The sequence below is a fragment of the Perissodus microlepis genome, chromosome 16 (genome assembly GCF_051167445.1).
Source record: "Perissodus microlepis isolate ML-2025 ecotype Zambia chromosome 16, ASM5116744v1, whole genome shotgun sequence".
NCBI lineage: Eukaryota > Metazoa > Chordata > Actinopteri > Cichliformes > Cichlidae > Perissodus > Perissodus microlepis.
In genome coordinates, this window is record NC_140476.1 from 4,658,498 (window position 1) to 4,679,334 (window position 20,837).

General features: G+C 39.4%; 1 protein-coding gene across 1 annotated transcript in view; it reads left to right on the top strand.

Annotated features, from left to right (window-relative positions):
- The first annotated feature begins 9,994 nt into the window (after positions 1–9,994).
- Positions 9,995–20,837, top strand: part of LOC146370248 (tomoregulin-2-like) — a 131,068-nt gene continuing 120,225 nt past the window's right edge. Inside the window, exon 1 of the mRNA XM_084908932.1 lies at positions 9,995–10,995. Coding sequence (XP_084765058.1) covers positions 10,806–10,995 — 190 coding nt within the window. The 5' untranslated portion in view covers positions 9,995–10,805. The remainder of the gene's footprint in view (positions 10,996–20,837) is intronic.

The window sequence follows — 20,837 nt, forward strand, 5'->3', positions numbered from 1 at the left end:
CATCATGGGAAACCCTCCAGCAGTTTAAGGGATGGTTCCGGGTCACCTGATCCAGGCTGAACTACAAGCTTTATTACAAAGGAAGTAGAGTATACGTGGCAATAATAGAGTTTGTAAAAGCCAAAGAGCTTTGAAGTCAATATTTATTATGACCACCTTTATTTGTTAAAAAGAATTTGGGGTTAACACACCTCTGCTTTTCCACTTTTACTTTTTGTCTGCTTGTTTTTGAGAAATTGTCTTCAGAGCTATGTTGTTGCTTAAATAAGAAGATTTGAGATCTGGCGCCAGGCAAGCTTGGAGCCCAGAGGAATTTTTGACAGCTGCAGTGTTTTGGGGAACAAAGGTGAGCAATCAGATGAAGGACTCATAAAAAAGTTCAGTCTCTTTTCAGTGACGATACACAGTGATAATGTATTTAGTGTATAGAACTTGTGTGCATCTGCACAGACAGTGATTTATGTACTGAACAAAATTCAAATTCTGTATTAATCACTTTGCCTCAAAAAACAAACACAAAATTGTATTTCGGTTAATTGCCAATCAATTCCATCACCGCTTCATTAGCTGCTCCACTGTGTAGTATTGCCTATCAATAAACATTGATTTTTTAAAAATGAAAATATGAAGCTGCTGATTTTCATGGAGTAATGAGTAATCTGATTCTTGCTGAGGAATTATTTCATGAAGATGAAACTTCCATCTTTAATTTGTGCGGTGGCTTACCGGTTGTTATTCCAAAGGAATCTGTGGATTCAAACAGAAGGTGACACACACTTGTACACAGATGCAGTGAGGACGGTGGAGAGTGCACGTTTATCCTTCACTTAGAGGAGCATGGCTGTCTGCAATCAGGAGAGACGAGCTGCTTAATGCCTTTTGTTCCGCTTCCCGGCACCTGCTCATTAAAATCGCTGTTCAGAGAGAGAGAGAGACACGGCCAGTTTTGGTTTGAGGCGGGCTGGCAGACTTTGTACTCGAGCTCCTGATGCACTAAGCCACATCCACACATAAGCACATCTGTCCTGATGTAATTACTGTACAGTACATGCACATGCAAACACACACAAAGATCAAAGATGTCTCAGGTGTAAATATATTCCGCCCTGATTATATTTTTAAGTTGACCAACATGCACGCAAGCGTTACTTTAAAGTTGCGACTGTCATCTTGTGTATTTGAAGCATTAAAGTCAAACAAACACCAGTTAATGTGAATAAATTAAGGGATGGATATAATTATCATGTTTCTTATGCTGATGCTCGAGGAAACCTGAAAATTGGTGAGGCTCGTGCTTTTTTTTTTTTTTTTTTGACAAGTGAGTTGTACACAGATTCTAAAATATTAAAAAATGATATTTGGAAAGTTAAGGAAAAGTGCAGCTTGTCCACTCACTGTAGGCAACATCAGTTATGTGGTATGCACAACTATGTTGGCTGGAACTTATATTGCCAGAAGTGTCTGCACTACCAGTCGTGCCACCCATACTAAAAATGTATAAGAAGACCTGCACTGCTTTAGGTGTAAGTATCCACTAACTGCTTCAGCCTGACTGTAAGAACTGTGCTGTAGCTGCATTTCTCCTCTACTGCAGGCTAATATCCTCAGGCTAACTCTATTAGTTCCCATGAGTGGGAAAGAGGAGAACTCTACTTCCTTATTCCCTTCAAAGATCTATCTGACTCAAAACACACTGGGATATTTATGATGGATATTTTATGGACCGAACAATTTCACATCAGTTATGGATTCAGTCTGTTCTCTATTTATTCGTGCACAGAGTATAATTACTGGGAGGAATTAAAGGATGTTTGATATGTTTAAGTTCTTTCTTGTCTGCTTAAACAACCCAAATTAAATTCTGCTCCAAGTGATTATCTCGCTCTCTTATAGAGAACAATGCTTGCCATTGTAGTTTAGGATTGTGCCCTGAAATCGGAAGTTACAGCACGGATGTCAAACATATATCCCATGGGCCAGAACCTAATCTGTCCCTTTTGACTGGCTTTGGAAAGTGTGAAAATTGCTGTGGATTGGGTTGATTTGGGGACTTTTTATTCTATTTTGCACCAGAGGCATTGTGCTGGCGTTAAGAATGGATCATGTCACGAGCATGGTGTCCAAATTGTTAATTTTATCTAAGTCCGCAGTCTGTATAATTGTCTGTTTCACATCATTTTAAGTGACAAAGACATTACCCCCTGACCTGTTATACCACACTGAAGGTGGTTAAACCTGGGATCTGTGCTTAATGACAGGAGACTAACAGAAGTGGTCTTTTTTACATGAGACATCTAAACTCATTATCATCTGTTCTTTAAATGCAAACATTTTCAGACTGTTTCATACTTTTGATTAAACCTTAAAGCATATAGTATATGTGGTTATTATAAAATGTTTATTATTTTATTGCTCTGGCCACTTGAGATCACGTATCCCATGAACTAAAATGAATTTGACACCACTGAGTTATGGTCTTCAGCCAGTGCCCTCAAGCTACTCAATCTCCTGCCAACCATGTCTCCCATACAGCTAAACCCCATTCTCAATTATGTTTGGAGGGAAAAGTATTTTCTCAAAATACCCTAGAATCTAAAATGGTGACAAAGTCTGCAGGTGTTGGGTAGTGACAGTCACACAATCCACAATACAAGACAAAGGGTTTACACACAGGTAGTCACAGGTGAGTTATATTAGACCATTTCACAGTTAAAAACATTTGCGCCATTTCCTGGGTTACCACTGTGTGGAGTCCAATCCTGCTGAATATATCTTTGGCTGCCTGAGAAAGAGCAATAGAAGGAAAGCAAATACATGGCAAAAATACTGATTGAGTTTTTAGAGTTCTCTATTGATCCCTTCCATTTCTATGAGGTAAGGTATTCCTCTACCAAATATTTGTCAAAGTAGTGTGCAACAACCAAACCCAAAAGACATCTCAGTGAAAATCTCCCAGCTGTCAAGTCCCAAATCTACAGGAAAATGTGTTTTGCCTCCTGCTGGATGCCAGTTAAATGTATGTGCAGAATGTAATACTTGAAGAATGAGTCCAAGTGCATTCGTTCAAGTTGGCCCGTTTCCTGTAGTCACCATAAATCCCAGTTTTACTTACTGTAAGTTCATTACTTACATTCTTTTAGACCAGCGTGGAAACCCACTGGGTGGCATGGTGGTGCAGTGGTAAACAAGAGTCATGAGAAACATACATATTGAAAAGCAGGCACTTTAACTTCAAAACTAACTGCTAAACCTATTTTCCTGTCATATATATTACAGTGGATGATACTTGTATTAAACATAGGCAAAGTTTCAAATGAAGTACGTACCAGTAATCCCAATGAGCATAAATTTTCAGGCTTTAGACTGGTCTAAGAGCTCAGTTAGCAATATTTTTAGAAACTCTTGGTTCTGTGTGATTTCAAAGATAGGAGTTTCCTCAATATCTCAGACACACAGCTCTGGTTATTAGAACAGCATCTCCACCCATCTGCTGTTCAAACATTTTGTTTAGGAGTGGCAGACAGTCAGAAGTAAGTCAGCTTAAGGGGAGAGTGACTTTGAAGGGAGAGGAGCAAAAACAGCTCATTTAAGAAAAATGATTAACTGATTTCTTGTATGAGGCCAAGGTCCAGTGAGGTATATATGGAGCATTTATAAGTGTAAGTCATGCAAAACTGCTCCAGGGAAAATACGGAGCTTAAAATCGACATAACGGATCCACTTTACAGAGAGAGTAGACAGAATTCTAAGAATTGCTGTATAACAAATTTGTAGAAACACTATATTAGACAAAATATTAAACCAATCTGGATTTCTTTTCCCATCTATGCAGATCAAACTCTCCAAATAAAACCGAAATAATCACAATTTCACAATTAAAGTTTGATAAGCAGAGAAAATCGCACAGAGTTGTGTTTCAATGATTTAAAGAAGAGCTGATTGCTAGTTATAAACACACACATGCACACAAATTCTTGGCAATCATGTCACAGGCTAACACAATTACATACATACACCCCTCTGTGCACTCTAACCTTTCAACTTTTGGTAAGGGTAACATACACCAGCGAATGTTTCCCATGACACTGTCAGGTCCTAGATTTACAAAAGAAATGGATGATTTATTAATACATCAAAGTAATTATGAGGTAAAAATCAATCATCAGATATCCGATACAGGGTTGAGTGTTATTCCAGAATGCTCTCTCAGGAGACGGTGTACATTTCAGCAAGTCAGAAATGTAATTAGCCTTTAGCCCACGGCTAGGCTGTGTTTAGGCCGACCTCCTCCTCACCAAGCCTGCATGGGTGTCACTGATACCACACCAGGTATTCAATCAGACTAATGCGCAGATAAATGAGTCAAAGACAGAGGAGGAAATGTTGTGGAAATTGCTGTTTAGTTGCAGTGCAAATTTTGTTAAAGCTGAGTTAAAACTTGAACTCTGTGTAAATTATGGAGCCAAACCTTAACTCGTGGATGAAACTAAAGAGGACTAAACTTTACCAATATGTTCTAAGCTGAGCTAGAAAGACACTGCTCTGCTATTTTACTTTTGTTGGTGGAGCTGTGCTGGATAACAGTTTTGCCTTGAGCTAAACCAGCTGTTATAGACAGTTCATTTGACACCCTCCAAAACCTTGTGGGTAAAGTTTTGCACAAAGTTGGATTCAAGTGGGGCTAATATTTTTTATTGGCTTGGACTAAAGTGTGCTGTGGCTGCACACACTTGGCTTCTAAGAGAAACTCAAGGATTTTATAAACAAGATCCTGATCACATATTAAAGAAAAAAAACATTTGTTCATGCATTTCTTTCTCAAAACTCTGTGCTGGGTGGCCTTTCTGTGATCTGTGCACAGATAGTTTGCAGTGACTACTGGCGTAAATAATTTTCCCTCTAATGTCTGTAGAAGGAAAACTGGGCTTGGCCAAAAACAAAGTGAACCTCTAATCCCAGCAAGTAACAAGACCAAACACACCAAATGTTCAGTTGTTTTCCCTGCAAGGACAAGAATGAAGGCCAGGACAAAGTGGGGTCTGGTATAAATTTACTCCTCAAGGATGAACCAGAAACTGTGCGGGATTCAGTTGATAAATTTGAATTTCCAAGTTCTATTATGAACCCTGAAGTGGTTGTCCTGTCCTGCTTATGTTAGCACCGTCCACTAATCCGAGAGGTTTAAAGTACATGTTGTGTTTTGCTGCCACATCAGAAATAAAGAAGTGTCTGCAAAGGTACCTAAGGAAGATGGATAGGTTAGTTGGACTTCAGCGAGAATGATATAGTGTGTGTGACAAATCGTCTGTTGGTCAACCATAAACTGGCCGAAAAAGCACTCTTAGAACTATTCCAGTCAAGACGCAACCTACTGCTGATGGCACAAAACTCTTCAGACAGGCCAGCAGCTAATGCTATTGCTGCCATCACTGTTGTTATTAACTCATCCATCATTGCCTTAGCTAGGTTTGTGAACATGTCTCTCTGGAGTAAAGCTTGCCCTTTTACAGACTCAAACCTGAAACCTGCTTTGTTGATCAGCAGTCAGTTTCAAGATCAATTGCAAGAGGCAGAAGCAAAGATCTTTCTTGTGGAAAATAGACTAGTACATACAACATTAACTGTACTATGATATTTACTAGACAAACCAAATTGTTCATACTTTTACATCAGCTCACATTTTACCAAGCTGTGCTGATATGTGCCATGTGTTAGATATCATGTTAGTCAATTAGGGAAGAGCTGTGTGGTGTGCTAATTGCTGTACTTTTCGCTAAAGTCTGTGTTTGGTGTAAAATACTGGGTGGAAAATTATAATTTTTTTGACTTTCACAAAATAAAAAAGGGGGCTGAATGATCATTGGCAATTTTGGCATTTTTGCAGATTATATTTGAATTTTTTTTTTTTTTTTAAATCCAAATATTGTTCATTATGTTTGGAAGACTAGACTGCTTCCTTTTCACAAAACATGTTTTTCAAAACATTATATTTATGCATATAAAAAGAAGAACACATAAATATGTGAATTTCCACTCAAAATATTTCATAAGATTCATTTCACTCTTTAATTAGCTTAAATAAACTAAAGCGGTGTTTTTCACTGCTATAGGTCGTAGACTGGTCGTGTAGTAACAAAAAAAAAGACAATTTTAAACCTGCATTAAACATACTATGAAACCAGATGCAGCATATTAATTACCTGCAAGTTTCTTTAATACAGTGAATAATCATATTAAAACATAAGTTGTTTACAAAGACATAGATTTATTATGAAGAAAACAGCAACTCATAACATGAAAGCAGTAATTTGGGGTTTGACATTCAAGGACATTACTGCTGTACGGAGCTCAATATCATTCAACAGGTTTTGAGGAAAGTATTGATCATTAGTTGACAGAGTCCTCAAAAATCTTGTGTCTGAAATATGATGTAAACAATCTTATAAGGCAAATATTAATTCTTTGGTTTACATTCTCAGAGGTGTTTCTCATACATTGCTTTAGCATTACTCACCAGCAGCACAAAACAAACTTTAAGGATAGCGTGGTATGGAGAGCATATAAATGATGTGTATGTTTGTTTATGAGATCAATAGATGTGTCTCTGCTGCATCCTCTGATCTTTTGACCTTATCTGGGAGAGATCTGCCTCTCTGTGATTTCCAGGTCTTCCACTCGTGAATGCCACAGCTGAGTAGTATTTCCTTGTTAGTGAAGCTGCACATTCAGCACCAAGCGCTCCTTTTTGTTTAATTCCTTGCCAAATCTAACAACCTCTGTTGGGCATTAGATTTAGGCTTACTTAGCATATCTTCAGCATGTTTCTTGCAAATGGCTGGAAAGCCTGTAACCTCTTGGCTGCTCACTACATGTTTTCTTTCATTTTATATTTTAATTACTTTTTTCTGTTTTGTGCCGACCCTCGGGTCAGGTCTAAGGAGTTTAAAAAAGAAATCAACTACACTTCTGCAAGTTTCTTTAAGTTTTCGTGACGACATTCCGTGAAACTTACACAAGTCCAGTCACTTTCTTTACGAGCTCCTTAGATCACCAGAGCCTGGATGATTCACACAGACACCTTGGGTACAGGTTTTGTAGGTTTTCTTGCTGCTTTGTTTTTGTTTCGTTCTTTTTGTCGGAAAGACTGGTTTATTGGTTTTGGCAGCATTGGAAACCCCAAAGCTTATTTGCTTTCTTTTGGTGCAGTTGTAGTTTAGTCAGAAACTTTCTTTTATGATAATTCATGTGCAACCCTGGACTCCAAGTAAAGTAAATCTGTTTACTTAAACTGTTAAACAGGCTTTGACATATTGCATAGCAAACAATAGTTCTGTCAAGATCATTTTGTTACATTCATAGTTATATTTAACAAACTATTTACAAACTTTTTAACTATTTCAAAGCTCAAATTATTTCCATAAAGCAAAAAATAAAATTGTTCTCTCATGGACATTTTGAATAACTTCAGATCTTTTCTGCACTTATCCCATTAACAGTTCTGGGAAAAAAAGGAGTATTATTCATTAATTTAAAATAAAAAGTCTAAAGTCTGCTTTTGTGTGTGGCATCACCTCACGTGCCAGCAGGGCCAGACGCTGTCACAGTGGTCCAAATCCTTTGAGTCATTTTCTTCAAAGATTCCTCTTGGCGTTTTGACTCATCCTTACAGCCTAGCTGAAATTCTAGGCGCTAAAATCCTTTGATGCTTTGTTTATATCCTGCCAACAAAATGAAACTCTAATGAAAGAACCCACTCATATCTAAATCTAACGCCATCCTTACCTTTTCATTATTCACAATTTGATGGTAATAAAAATGTTAAATAGATTCTTAGCTTTTGTGTGTGTGTGCGTGTGTGTGTGTGTGTGTGCGTGTCAAACAGAATAATTTATGGTGAAAGTAAGTTTCACTATCGTTAATGTAACCAAGGTCTACAGCTTCCTCTATAGAGTGTCGCTGTTGAAAAAGCACACACTTCATATGAAGGACTTGCTGTTGCTTTCTGAAAATTAGATCAAAGTGATTTGACAAGCTCCATTACACTAAAACTGTCACATTTTACCCTTTGACACGTGGATTATATACCAGACCTTACTGGAAAGGAGCAATTGTACAGTGTGCCCGGATGCTCCAGTGAGCATACCGCTGGCAGCAAAATGAAAAGAAACAAACAAACAAAGATCCAAATTAGCTGAACCTGTCTTCATAAAGTCATATTTCTTTCAAACAACAGTCCCTTCCTGATTATGTTTGTAGGGCAACATATATTACCCCAAAATAAATTTAAAAGATGAACAAAATCCATATAAAGAACCTGAGAATTGGTGGTGAAGAATGCAGAAACATGACTCCAAATAAATGCCGGTGTCACTTCACAAACACACTCTGACTGCAATTTGTGAAACAGTCACGAAATGAATTTATTGACTGGTGTTCAGGTTTTTACTATTGGTTTGTGCAATGATTGCCACACAGTCTGAGAGATGTTTGCGATACACAGAATTATGTCTATTAGTTCATTCTTTTTGGGAAAAAAAAAGATTTCTGTGCTTATTTGGTGTTTTGAAAGAACAGAGTCCATAGTAGGAGGCAGAAGGTGTTGGCGGTGGCAAGAGTTACTCATTATTCCCTTATGTTGGAGTCCCACAGAGGACCAGTGGTTTTTATGTTTTTCATGCTTTGTACAGAGAACCAAACAATAAAGTGGTTTTCATTCATTTTTTGGTTATGTTTAAGATTCGTGTTGGCCTTGAAGCAAATACATCTTGAATAGTTTTACGGAAACAGAGAAGACTACAGAGCTGACTGGGTCTGCAGAGAAAAACACTGGCATAGTACTGTTGCACTGGAATAATGAGCAAGCGAAATACCATTAAAGCCTATTACAATTAGTTTCACAGTCCTAATCAATATCCTGTTTTACGCAGCATATTACTGCCAAACTGACCTTTCGCAGTCGTTGAGGTCTGCGTTGCTTGCTTAAAGTACAACAATTACTACTTGTTACAAACCTGGCTTTTCTTTTTACTCACCTGTCCCTCTCAGAGGCACAGAACTCTCTTTAAAAGTTAAATGCGTTAACTGCCCTGAAAAAATGATAACAAGAATGTGTGTTGACAAAGAAACAGATCATTTAGTGACTATTTGGTGTTTTCATCTTGAGAGCAGGTATGATTTTGTTGAATTGCTCACTGTTTGGTAAAACAGCTGTCAGCCTCAGAGGTCAGAATATGTCAGGTTTGTGTTTGCGGCTTGATTCAGCTGCCCCCTGTGGCCAGTAAAAGTGTTTGCTCATTTTAATATTTCATATCTGTCTTTATTTATCAGCTTCTTGAGTCATTGTCATTCCCACCGCATCCCACGCAGGTGCAGGTGTCTGTGAAATAATCCCCTTTGTTGTTTTTTTTGTTTTTGCTTTTTTCATTGTGATGACCCAGAAGAACCCAAAAGCATCGAAGTTTCTGTATTTTGCATTTTGTTGTTTGTCGCAGATGTTCTTCAAGAAGCCCATCAGCAGAGGAAAAACGTAATGATCTTTAAGTAAGAATAAGGGGTTTATTTGTTTGCAAGCAACTGCAGCGTTCTCCTAATATCATGAAGTCAAACGTCTTCACAACTGTGACAGATCTTAACAGATACCCGCTTTGTTTGCTTTATGGGGCTTTTCCACGCGCGTGGCTTCCAATTTCCTCGGTTCAAAGGGTGATCGTTCTCAGCCTGACGCTGGACTTGACCGCTCCAGCAGATGCTGTGCACTTTCTTTCATGACCAAAAGCACGTCAATTACCAGCTCCATCCCGCCCCGCCCTGCGTGACAGCAGTAGCTGCTATTCAAAAATATATGAATACTATTGAGGTCTCTGTGGATCGCCTGGAGGCAGTCTCAGGAATAGCGTCAGTTTCGTTTCAAAGCGGAGCAATTATCCCAGGCCAGGCTGGACGAATCGATTCCTGCAGACACTAAATGCTCCTGGCCAATTATAAAGGCAGTGTGTCCTCCTTTATGCTGCCTATTCCTGGAGAAGCCATCAGCAAGCCCCGGGACAAAGCCCGGACTACTTTGTTTTCTATCTTCATTCATTAAAAAAAATCTTTTATTTTCTTCCCTCTGTTATCGCGTGTTTTTATATTTTTCCTTTTCCACCAGTTATCCGTTCTAATTGTTACTGAGGGGCGCCCCCTTCCTCCTCGCATCATGCTCCACGTGATCACAGCCAGCTGCTGCTGAGAAAGCGAGAGAGAAAGAGGGGGAGAGAGAAACACCAACTCGCCGCGACTCTGAACGCACCGCACATACAAACTAAATCGGGAGGACCGCTGCTCGTTTCACCCGTGGATACTATTACACAAGTGCCGTCGTCTCCAAATCCTGCCCGTGGGATACTCTGGCTTCATCCTCTCTGCTGTGCAGTTTTATCACCTCCTTTTATATCACCCTCCTTTTCTCCCCCTTTGCCATCTTTTCCCCTCTCCTCATCTTTGAGCATCTTCTCCTGCTCGCAAGTCTTCTCGCTTGCGTCGCTAACTTTTTTCCTCCATCCCACACAGCCTCCTCCATCGCCCACCAACCCCTCGGCAGTGCCCCCACTAGACCTCTTTTTCTCCTTCTCGCACTCTCGCTTGGATCGGGCGGAACCTATTTGGCCGGTCTACACGGGGCACTGCTACATGGGGCGCACGGTCTCGCTCGGAAAATGTTCTGCTGTAGGTCTCTAGGCGCCCCGCTGAACCTGTTGGGATTGGAGTTGTCGGTGCGCGTCTGCGTCTCTTTCCCACCTCGCTTGTGCGGTCGGGGCCAGTGAGAGATGGGTCTGTCCGTGGCGGCTCAGGCACCTCTCGAGGAGCCCCGACGACTGCGCCGGTGGAGCGGGACAGCGGGGGGCTGGCTCAGGATCACACTCGTCTCGTTTCTCGCCACTTTACCTGTGGAGCAGCTGCGCGCCTTCCCTTCCTCCCTCAGCGACTGCCAGACGCCGACCGGCTGGAACTGCTCCGGTGAGAGTCATTTTATTCAATAGCAGCCTCGCTCCAGGTTGTGTGCAGTAAATATCTAGACGCACATCGAAGTTAAACTCATGTGAGACTAGTGTTAGATCCCCGAGACTGAGCAGCACGACCAGATCAAAGTTTAGGAGTGCGCTTGCAACAGACGCCTCATTCTCCTCGCTGTAGTTTTGTGATTGTGTCCTGTCAGCATGCCCGGGGTCTGTGCTGGAGCCGTGGAGCACTCTGGCTGCAGATACCGACCGCAAAAGCCCGACGATGAGGGGATGCAGAGTTTTGGAGGGGGTTTGCTTGATGTGCATTTAGCCTCTCTGAGTTCGCCTCGGAGCTTGACAGCAAAGCATGCAGCGGCGATCATGTCACCGGGCAGGCGAGCGGGAGGGTCGATGATTTCGATCCGACACGAAGTGGAAGCAGCGACATTAAGGATCATTTTAACGAGAAATAGAGCAGGCGGGGAGGAGTTGGGGTCTGTGGGAAGCTTGTCCACGGAATAAGGCGGCGTGCGCCACAATAACACCAACACGGTTAGTTTGAGGTCGCAGAAATTCCGTTTGAGTTCAAACGGGCTTCTTTCGTGTGGTCTGCGAGCAACCCGAAGCAAAAACACATTCTAGTCAACTCCTGGGTGTTTTATCGCGCTCAGATTGAGCATTAACTTTAACCCAGCAAATTGATCGCAGCAGGAAATTACAGCCTAGTTTTATGGGCTTATTTGGCAGGCAAATTGTTTAATTAATTGACACCTTTAAATAATAATAATAAAAAAATGCTGTCGTTTCTTTAACAGACCACTGAGCTATAAACTTGTTTTCTCCCTTTGGTGCCCAAAACGATAAAAGAAGCGGAGCGGGCTGCAGAGCGCAGCGCCTCGCCTCCCTTTGTAAATCAGCCGACTGTGCCGCCATATATTTCCCCTGTCGCCTGTCTAAGTCTGAACCCTTAAAATAGCTCTAAGCCGGTTCCACACACTCATGGGCAGTAGCAGTATTGATATTATAGCTCATAACAGCCAGACATCAATATGAGAGTTATGACTGCTGTTTGCTGCTTGAAAAAAGGAGTATCAGTGTAGCCTGCTTGGATGACATCTCAATAAAAAGAAAGGGGAAGTCATTTATGACAAAGAGCATAACTAATGCACATGTGACATGTATAGGAATGATATTAAGAAATGCTGCATGATAGATCTATATTTGATTCTACAAACTAGACTGCCAATCAGAAAGGGGGGGTGCTTAATTTGGATATCAAAGTTTTAAAAATGAATTTGATTATGATAATGGGCTGATTAAGTCAGACTTAATTAAGTACACGCAAACAAGAAGCGATTGAACTCTATCGTATTACTGTAACCTGTCGAAGGTTGCTGTCTTTATTCTAAGCATCTCTGGTATTCATAGGGTTGAGACCAAAACCGTGATGCAAACATCCGCAACATCAGACTGTGATTCTATCTTCCTGTACCGTGTTACCCATGTTGAAGTGCTAATGTTGAAGGATCACTGAGGTAATGAATGAACTGGGAATACATGAGGATAATTTTATGTCATTGATCCACTAATGACAAGCGATCAGGTGTGTGGTACAAGGATTTTTTTCCTTGTTTTTGTTTTATTATTCATCGTGTAATGAAAAGCCCAGGTATCAAGTGAAACCGTGGCCCAAGAATCTACAGTACATGCAGATGAAGTCATGAATGAGTTCATCTGAACAGTACTCTCCTCTGATTCAGGCCGATAATTGATCATATCTTTATTCAGATTACTGCATTGTAACCTACTGGAGGCTGGTTTTGTGCCGCCGCCGCTGTTGATGGTGGTGATCAGCACGTAATCACTGATAATGGTACACATCCTGTCCCAATACACACTCGCCTGCCTCCCCACTTCCTGACACACTCTCATCTGCATTTCAGCGAAAGCTTTTATCCTGCACGCCTTGAGGAGGTTTAAGTGCATATGATAGAACAATGGACATGCACTCACATGCACCCAGCATCAGTTACAATTAATAAAGCACAACAAGTGACATGTAGTCCACCATGAAAAGATAAGACCCTTTGAAAGATAATAAAAATAAGATAATGATATTAATAAACCCGCAGTAATGGCACAGGGCTTAATTATCCACTTCTTCCTAACAACACCACCAATGTGTGACAGTTTGCAGCGCAGGGAGAATGGCACTGACTGAAAAACAGTTTGGTGATGAGCCCAATGTCACTTCAGTGCTAAGAAACAGATAATTATGGGCAGTAGTATCAAGAAAACGAGTTGCCAGTTTCAACAGCGTCGCCTTTGAAAAAGCAATGAATTCTATTTTGTTTTATGGAATAAAAGGGAGTTAGAAAAAACTTGGTTTGACAAAGACTGCCATTCTGTTTGGCTTGCATCTGTTAATGGCTTGAGGAACTGCCAGCGAGGAGGCAGAACAGCTCAATCTCAATCCTAGAAGGGCACCAAGTGAATGTTTGAGTGCGAGTACAGACATAAAATTGTTCTTCAAATCCCTCGTGTCATCTTGTACTAGGTAGAATTTGTGAAAAGATTTGAATGTACGAGTTGTGGCTCTGTGAAGCTGCAGCAGAAAGAAATGTTTTCCACACTTCTTAAGGTCCTATATAGTATATATTTCTTTAATTAATTATATTTGAGTTAGGCGCGTGGGAAGCTATAATCATTGCATACATTATGTGCCAAGATTTTTAAAAGGGATAACTGAACTGTGAAATGTTTTTTAACACTTGCCACCATATTGACAGAGTAATGTTACAGAAAATGAAGAATTTGACATGTTGACACATCACAATAGGTTAGGAGCAGTATGGTTATAAAGTTAACGAGTGCTGAATTCCATTTAGCTGCTTCAGTTTCTGATGCTGTGCATGTATTGTGCAGACTCCTTGTCACACTGTTATGACTTTCTAGGACACCTGAGTGTAACTGCATCGTTGTTAACGTAATTAAAAACACATGATTTTTTCCTGCCATGACAAGTCATAATGACTGCTATAAAAAGGGCCCATTTGTTCTGCGAGTTGGTCGATTTTCTATTGATTTGTGTTTATACTTGTTGCTGCATCATTATTTGTCCAGTAAAATGTTATCATTTTCAGGATGTAGAATTAAGGGATTCATTAAAAGCCATAAGAGAAAAGAGGGGATGCTTATTTTTCTTTATTGGTGTTTGTGTCACTTCATGATGACGCATGAAGTAATTGTGGCATTCAACAGGGTTCAGTGCCAATACTTTTCACCCTCGACATCCTTCATCTAGGCAATATTATCAGAAAACAAGCAGTCATATGTAAAGAACACCAAGGTATTTCTTAATTTAAATGAAACAAATCAGCTAAAATACCAGCACCTATTAAAGACATAAAGGCCCACATGGCATGTAATTTTCTGTCTGTGAAGTTAGACCTGAATTTGGCCCTACTTGCTATTGTAGACAGACTTAAACATAAGAAAAGAGTAGCAATGACAAACAGTCGATTAAAATTCAACATCTTATAGTATGACGTATTTGGTAATAACAAGTGAAAAAGAGTTAACAAGGTTTCAGATGTGAACTTGTTGTCTCACTTGGGGGCGTAGGATATGTGGAATATTCACTAGAGACTAAATGTCAGATATGTTAGGACTTGGACGTGGCTTTTGTTACTTTATAGTCATTTTTCCCTTGTAAAGGTCCTTTATCTAACAAATGAAACACACCCGTCTCCTGTTCAGTATCATCAAAATCAGGAACATCTAGTTCCTAGATAGTAGCTTGCTGGACACGGACCTTAAGTTGCACAATTTATTGCTGCCTGATCCTGTGATGATGTCGATCAGTGCAACAAGTACATTGAGTTTTAAGATCCTAAAAGGCTCCCTATAGCCAAACTGAAGGCTCGTCTCACCTGTCATTTAATATTGCCTTAACACTACAGTAATGTGTTAATGTTACTACTGTCATGTTGGGACTCTTTGAAACACATTTCTGTACAGATTTGTGCTGGGTAAAATTCTTTCCGGTGACAATTCACCTGCATGCACTCAAAAACTGCTGCTTTATCCAAGATGTCATACTCATCCAACGCAGTTAACTATATAATTAGAATTTTGTGTAATTATCTCAATCAAACCTGCAATTTTTGGGCTTGTATTGCTTTAAACAAGCAAGTAACGTCTGTGTTATATACCGACTGCACATCAGCTGGCTGATAGACATCCTTAACAGATGTACTTGCAGACTTTTACACACGATCAGCTCAAAGCTTTTGGCTGTATTTGGTCATATTAAAACAAGTAGTAGAACAATGCATTCATAGGTTGCTGAAAGGAATTCAGTCCAATTCAGTTTTATCTTTATCACACATTTCTACTGTAATAATAAACTGTATGAATGACTGCTCACAATTTAATTATACCTTACATCTCCTGTGGGGACATTTCTGTGATAAAGACAATCTGTTCTTCAGTGAGTACTTTGCTATTGTTAACTTTAAAAGTCCATGTGATGCTTTGAGACTTATAGTGACAGGGATAAGTGTAGAATATGCAAAGCCTCCTGCAAATCCCATCAAGTGGAGGGAATTTAAGAGCATTCAGGGGATAACTGGCCATTTGCTTTCGAGATCTGTCAAGACAGAAGTCAGACATACTTGCATGCAGGTTTACACCTCTGACAATAAACTGCAATGAGAGATGAATTTTGAGATAAGCAATGCTGGCTTGGTTTAATCAAACCAATCTGAAGTTGCTAATTGGTTCTGTTAAAGTAGTGAAATGAAAGTTGGTCAATTAAGAATGCTTTATGTTTTACTTTCTCATTTAAAAAAATCTTGAAAATTTGTTTAAAGTTTCAGGATGTTTTCACACCTGCATGGTTTAGACCATTTAAAGCAAAGTCTAGTGTAATTTCCCTCCTTGTTGCAGTTTGTCTGTGCAAACTGAACACAGGTCACACTCAAAAACATCTGCATCAACATCCTTTGGAGGAGCTGGTCTCAGTCCAGTTGCAAACAACCTCCAGAGCGGTTTGTTTATGATTAGAACGTGATCTTACCTCAAGCCAAGCAAGCTACCCGAAGTACACTGCAAGTTTGTGCTAAACATCTTCCCCTAGCTGTGTTATGTTTTGTATTCTGAGATGCGAAGAAGAACCATAGATGTGCAGAGTACACAAATTGTAACTGCTAGCTGTAAAATGAGCCGAGGTCTCAATAGTCCAGAACACAATACGTTCTTCCTGTATTTACGTTTGTTGCTCCTTCCACAGAAACATCTGGCCAGCAAGAAAACTGAATGCTGTAATGACAAATTTTGGATCACTTCAAGTTTTCTCTGTATAAAAAGAAACCAAACCACAAGAAAGAGCTACAAGTTTACAAACCCATCAGTTGCTTCAGACCAAACAAACTATGACTTGCTTTTGGTGTTCAGCGTTCAATAATCTGATATAACAAGACTAAACTGTTACTTCCTCCCTCACAAACATGTGAAAAAAACCTGTTGCAAAGTTATAAAAAAAAGACCTCCAGTACGAGAAAGGTCAGGAGAAGATGTCTCACCACTGTGGTTGTTCAGCCTTCATTATTAATTTAGTCTGTTTAATTATTGATCAGCACAATGCTTAAAACCTGGGTGGAGAACTCTTCATTCTTCTTAGTGCATAGTTCTTAGTGCAGTGAAATTCCAGGTAGGTAGCAGGAGATGCATTTGGCTAACAAGTTCTCTCTTTTAGACAAGTAAGTGCTTCGCTTGGCATCTTAATCGTTAGCATATAAACATTACCTTCTCAATATTTGATGTTTGGCAGCTTGTTTTCGTTAATTATTCAGCTCACTGTAATCTCCTCCTGGAACGACAGGGCAGGAGCAGGAAGTATACGTTTTCCTGGACTCCGACACAGTGCAGCTTGGGCCGTGCACGGAACTTGTATCAGTCGTGTCCCATTTACATTTGGTTGGGAATGAGGCACGGGAGCGTGCAGCACACATAGCGACACATCCAAAGCAAACAATAACAGCTGGAATGATTTCATCATTGCATCTGTTTTCTGTTCTCTCCTTAAAGTTACCTTTGGTAAAGTTGGTAATGCTGGGTTTGGAGCAGATCTATTTAAAGCTGTGGTTTTCACATTTTTATTGACTCAGTGCATGTTTAGGGAGCCAACAAATCATTGAAGGCTATACGCAGCTACAGGAAATTGCTGCGCACAGGAAATTGCACAAATTAGCCCATTAGCAGCAATTTTAGAACCCTGGATTTAAAGTGTAAGGAAGAGAAGTGGTCCTAGCTTTTACAACCTGTGCTTTATGCAAAACATTACATTTAAACTTTGGGGTAGGACCAGAATTACTCTGGCTCGCCTGCTGATTCATGAGCATTTGTTCTTGCTTGCTAACACATCTGATTTCTTTAGCTAAATGTCCTTAAGATTAGCTAACAGATAGCTAATTATCTGTTAATCAGTTGGTTACCAGATGTGACTAATACTAGACACTTTAATTTGGTCTTCATATCAGTTGGATGGTCTGCTATTGTTTATCAGATCTGTGCCAAGTGTTAGCCATAATAGTTCTGCACATCAACCAAGCACAAATAAATTATAACAACTTTAACTGCAAATCCAGGCCCACATTTCTTTTGTTATATTCAGGCCTTATGTGTTATTTACCACATGGGCCAATTAAGGGTGACATCCAGACTACACATGTTGAGTGCATAATTTCTTAGCCATGGTGCACATTTAATTTCGGCACTGTTTGCTATTTAACACTTGAGGGTTATATCTTTTTGTTTTTTAGTTGTTTGCCAGATCTATCCATCCATCTATCCATCCATCCAGGCATATATGTTGCGGGTATGAAAACAAAAAGAAAGGAAAAAAAGAAAAATGCTTGGGGTCATATAAAATTATAAAATGGAATCATCATTTGTCCAGTACCCAATCTGGGCCTTTGTTGCTTACAATACTCAAATAAATGAAGCATAGTCTGCCTCACAGCTGAGCAGACAGTAATGTGGAGTCAAGTAGCACTTTTGCAGTAAGCTTTTAAAATTTCCAAAAATACATTGCTGGAAAGGTAATTAACAGGTCCCCACCTTTCAGTATAACTCTGACATATAAAGAATCCACTGGTATTTTTTCTTTTACTCCCTAAATGTGTTCGGTTCAAATACGTAACTTTGTCAATGCCAAAACTAGTTTCAGAATTCATATTTTTTGATCAAACTTGTCCTCTTGAGCTTGGCCAAACCAGGTATGTGAGGTACACTAACCCAAAATACATTTTTCCCCTCTTTAGATTGAGCAGCTGTAAAATAGTGAATATATTGTTCTGAGGATTCAGTTTTATCCATTTGATCTGATCTTATTCAGAACATCTGGATAAACCATAAAATTACTTTACTTTACCCCCGTTCATGTGTGCCGCAAAGCAGCAGGAAGCCAGCCAACTCAACAGGAATCCTGGTTACGATTGGTTTAATGTGCTTATGGAGGGAGGACATTTACGAAGGATGTATAACTTTAATTTGAAAGAAAATTAGGTGATATATTGTATTCAGTCATTCTTGATACATATACATTTTTTACAAAGTTTTTATGGGGTAAAGTATGTCACAGAAATGTTTCTGAAGTCTGTATGAACTTCATCAAACCAGTCTCATGTTAGTAAAATAGAAATTCAACCTAAATGTTCTGTAAGCTACTGACTTTGAATCACATATTAGGCAATTACAATTATAATAATCCCACAGCATGTTACAATATGTTTAGCTAATATCCACTGACTGAACATGTAGGTACTTGTACGGGATACTGACAACATTTTTAGTTGATAACAGTAATGCTTATCACTGTAATCGTGTTTCAGGTTCCTTAAAATGGATACATTTCAAACTTCCAACACCTCTATTTTTTTTTAATGTTTGCCAAACATGTGGGGTTGAATTTTTGAATTCAAAGCCGCTGCCACATAAGAGAATCTGAAATCAGATTACACCAAAAGGCAAAATGGTTTTATGATTAAAAAACAAAGGTGATGAATACTAACCTGTTGATTCTGTGTCATTTATTATTGTGTAAACAAAGACATTTTTCAAGTTGTACCACCGCAGTAAATACCACTTGTAGGCAATCATTCTCAATGGACTGAGATTGGTGCCGTTTTTCCCTGCAGTCTAAACCCTTTTGGCCCCAGTGTCTCTGAAGATGTAAGAGAAGCAAGTATAAAACATAACATAATTTATGTCACATGATGATTGTTTTTCAGACATTTACAGCTATTACAAAAGCTGATATGCCACTCGCATCCTTGTAAACAGTTCAGAGGAACAATCGTCTTTGATTCCAGTAGACAAAGCATCTTCATCTGCAAGTCTTGATTGCACTGTTGTTCATAAAATGATAAGAATGTCTCCAGCAGTAATGAATCCCTGTGAGTTATTGTTTACAAGTGATAGATGTATTCCTCTTGCTTCCTGGCTCCTGGGGATGTCCAAGCTTCGCATCTGTTTCTCGGTAAAGAAGACAGTTTAATGACTTGTGGAGGAGTCACTTTTTTTTTCATTTAAAATCGAGTTTCTTCTTTTTCCCCACCTTTGTTTTCCATAAGCCTGTTGCCCAGAGAACCTTGAAAAAAAGCTAAAATATCAAACTATGAAATTTGTAGCTTGGACTGATTTCACACACACAGATTCACGCTCACACACAAAAACATTTCCAATCTTTCAAAGACTTTGCTAGCTGGCTTGAAAATGATCTGATATTTTCCAATCATTTGTATGCATGTAGCCAGTTGTATGATTGTCATCCTAACAATGCTTCTCTCCAGTGAGTATCATCAACATGCCAGTTGCCTGGGTGCCAATTTTTATTTGTATTTTTTTTTGCGTGTGGTTTTCCAGACTGTCTTGTATGGCCCTCTTCAGGCTGAGGGCTTTGTTCCATCCGTGCACTCCAAGCTTGGAGACCTCTCATGCCACTGTTCTTGGCTCAGTGATTGTATGTTTTCACAGAGAGCTTACACTTATGGTCATTCAGGACCCTGGCAAATAGCAGGTTCATTTTAGCTTCTATTCTTCTATTCCATGGGGTATTATTGCCTGATAGGTTGTTCTATGCCAAGAAGGGCTTTTCGAAGTGGAGAGGGTCATTGGTTATGACAGGTTACAGGAGATACTGTGTCAAAGTGTCCATTATAATAAGATATCTATGAATATAAAATAGCTTTGTAAGATATCTTGCCTGTAACATCCACAGACAGCCAGGCATTATGATGTGTATGAATATCACACGTGCCATTTCACATGATAACTTTTTGCCGTTTTGTGAGATGAACAAGGCTGGCTCCTTACCTCTAATGCAATGTCATGATAGCACGTTGGCAGTGTAATAATGAGAACAGTTTTGTGGTTGATAATGGTTTTTTGTTTGGTTTTTTTTGCATACGTTTAGTTTATGCCTGTAAAGTCAGTGTACAATGTTGCATTTAATGGAATCTAGTCAAATGACATTTACTTGATTTGGATACATTCACTTTATACCAAGCATCTTTTCCCTAATGATTAGATATTTGAATACATTTCGCTTTGATTTTACTCAAAATTATTGCTTTTTTTTTTTAAGTCCACAGAATTTTAAAAAAAAGAGTTTATTTTACTAATGTGTAGATTTCATCGTTTAAATTGTGTATTTCTTAATGTAGAGTTTGCTTGATTAACTTTTTTGGGGCTGATCGTAAAAGCCAGGCTAAATGAAAGTCAGAACACTCACTGTGGTAGTGGATAGTGTAATGTGCTCCCTGTAGGATGGTGTGGTAATAAAGAATATCTCTG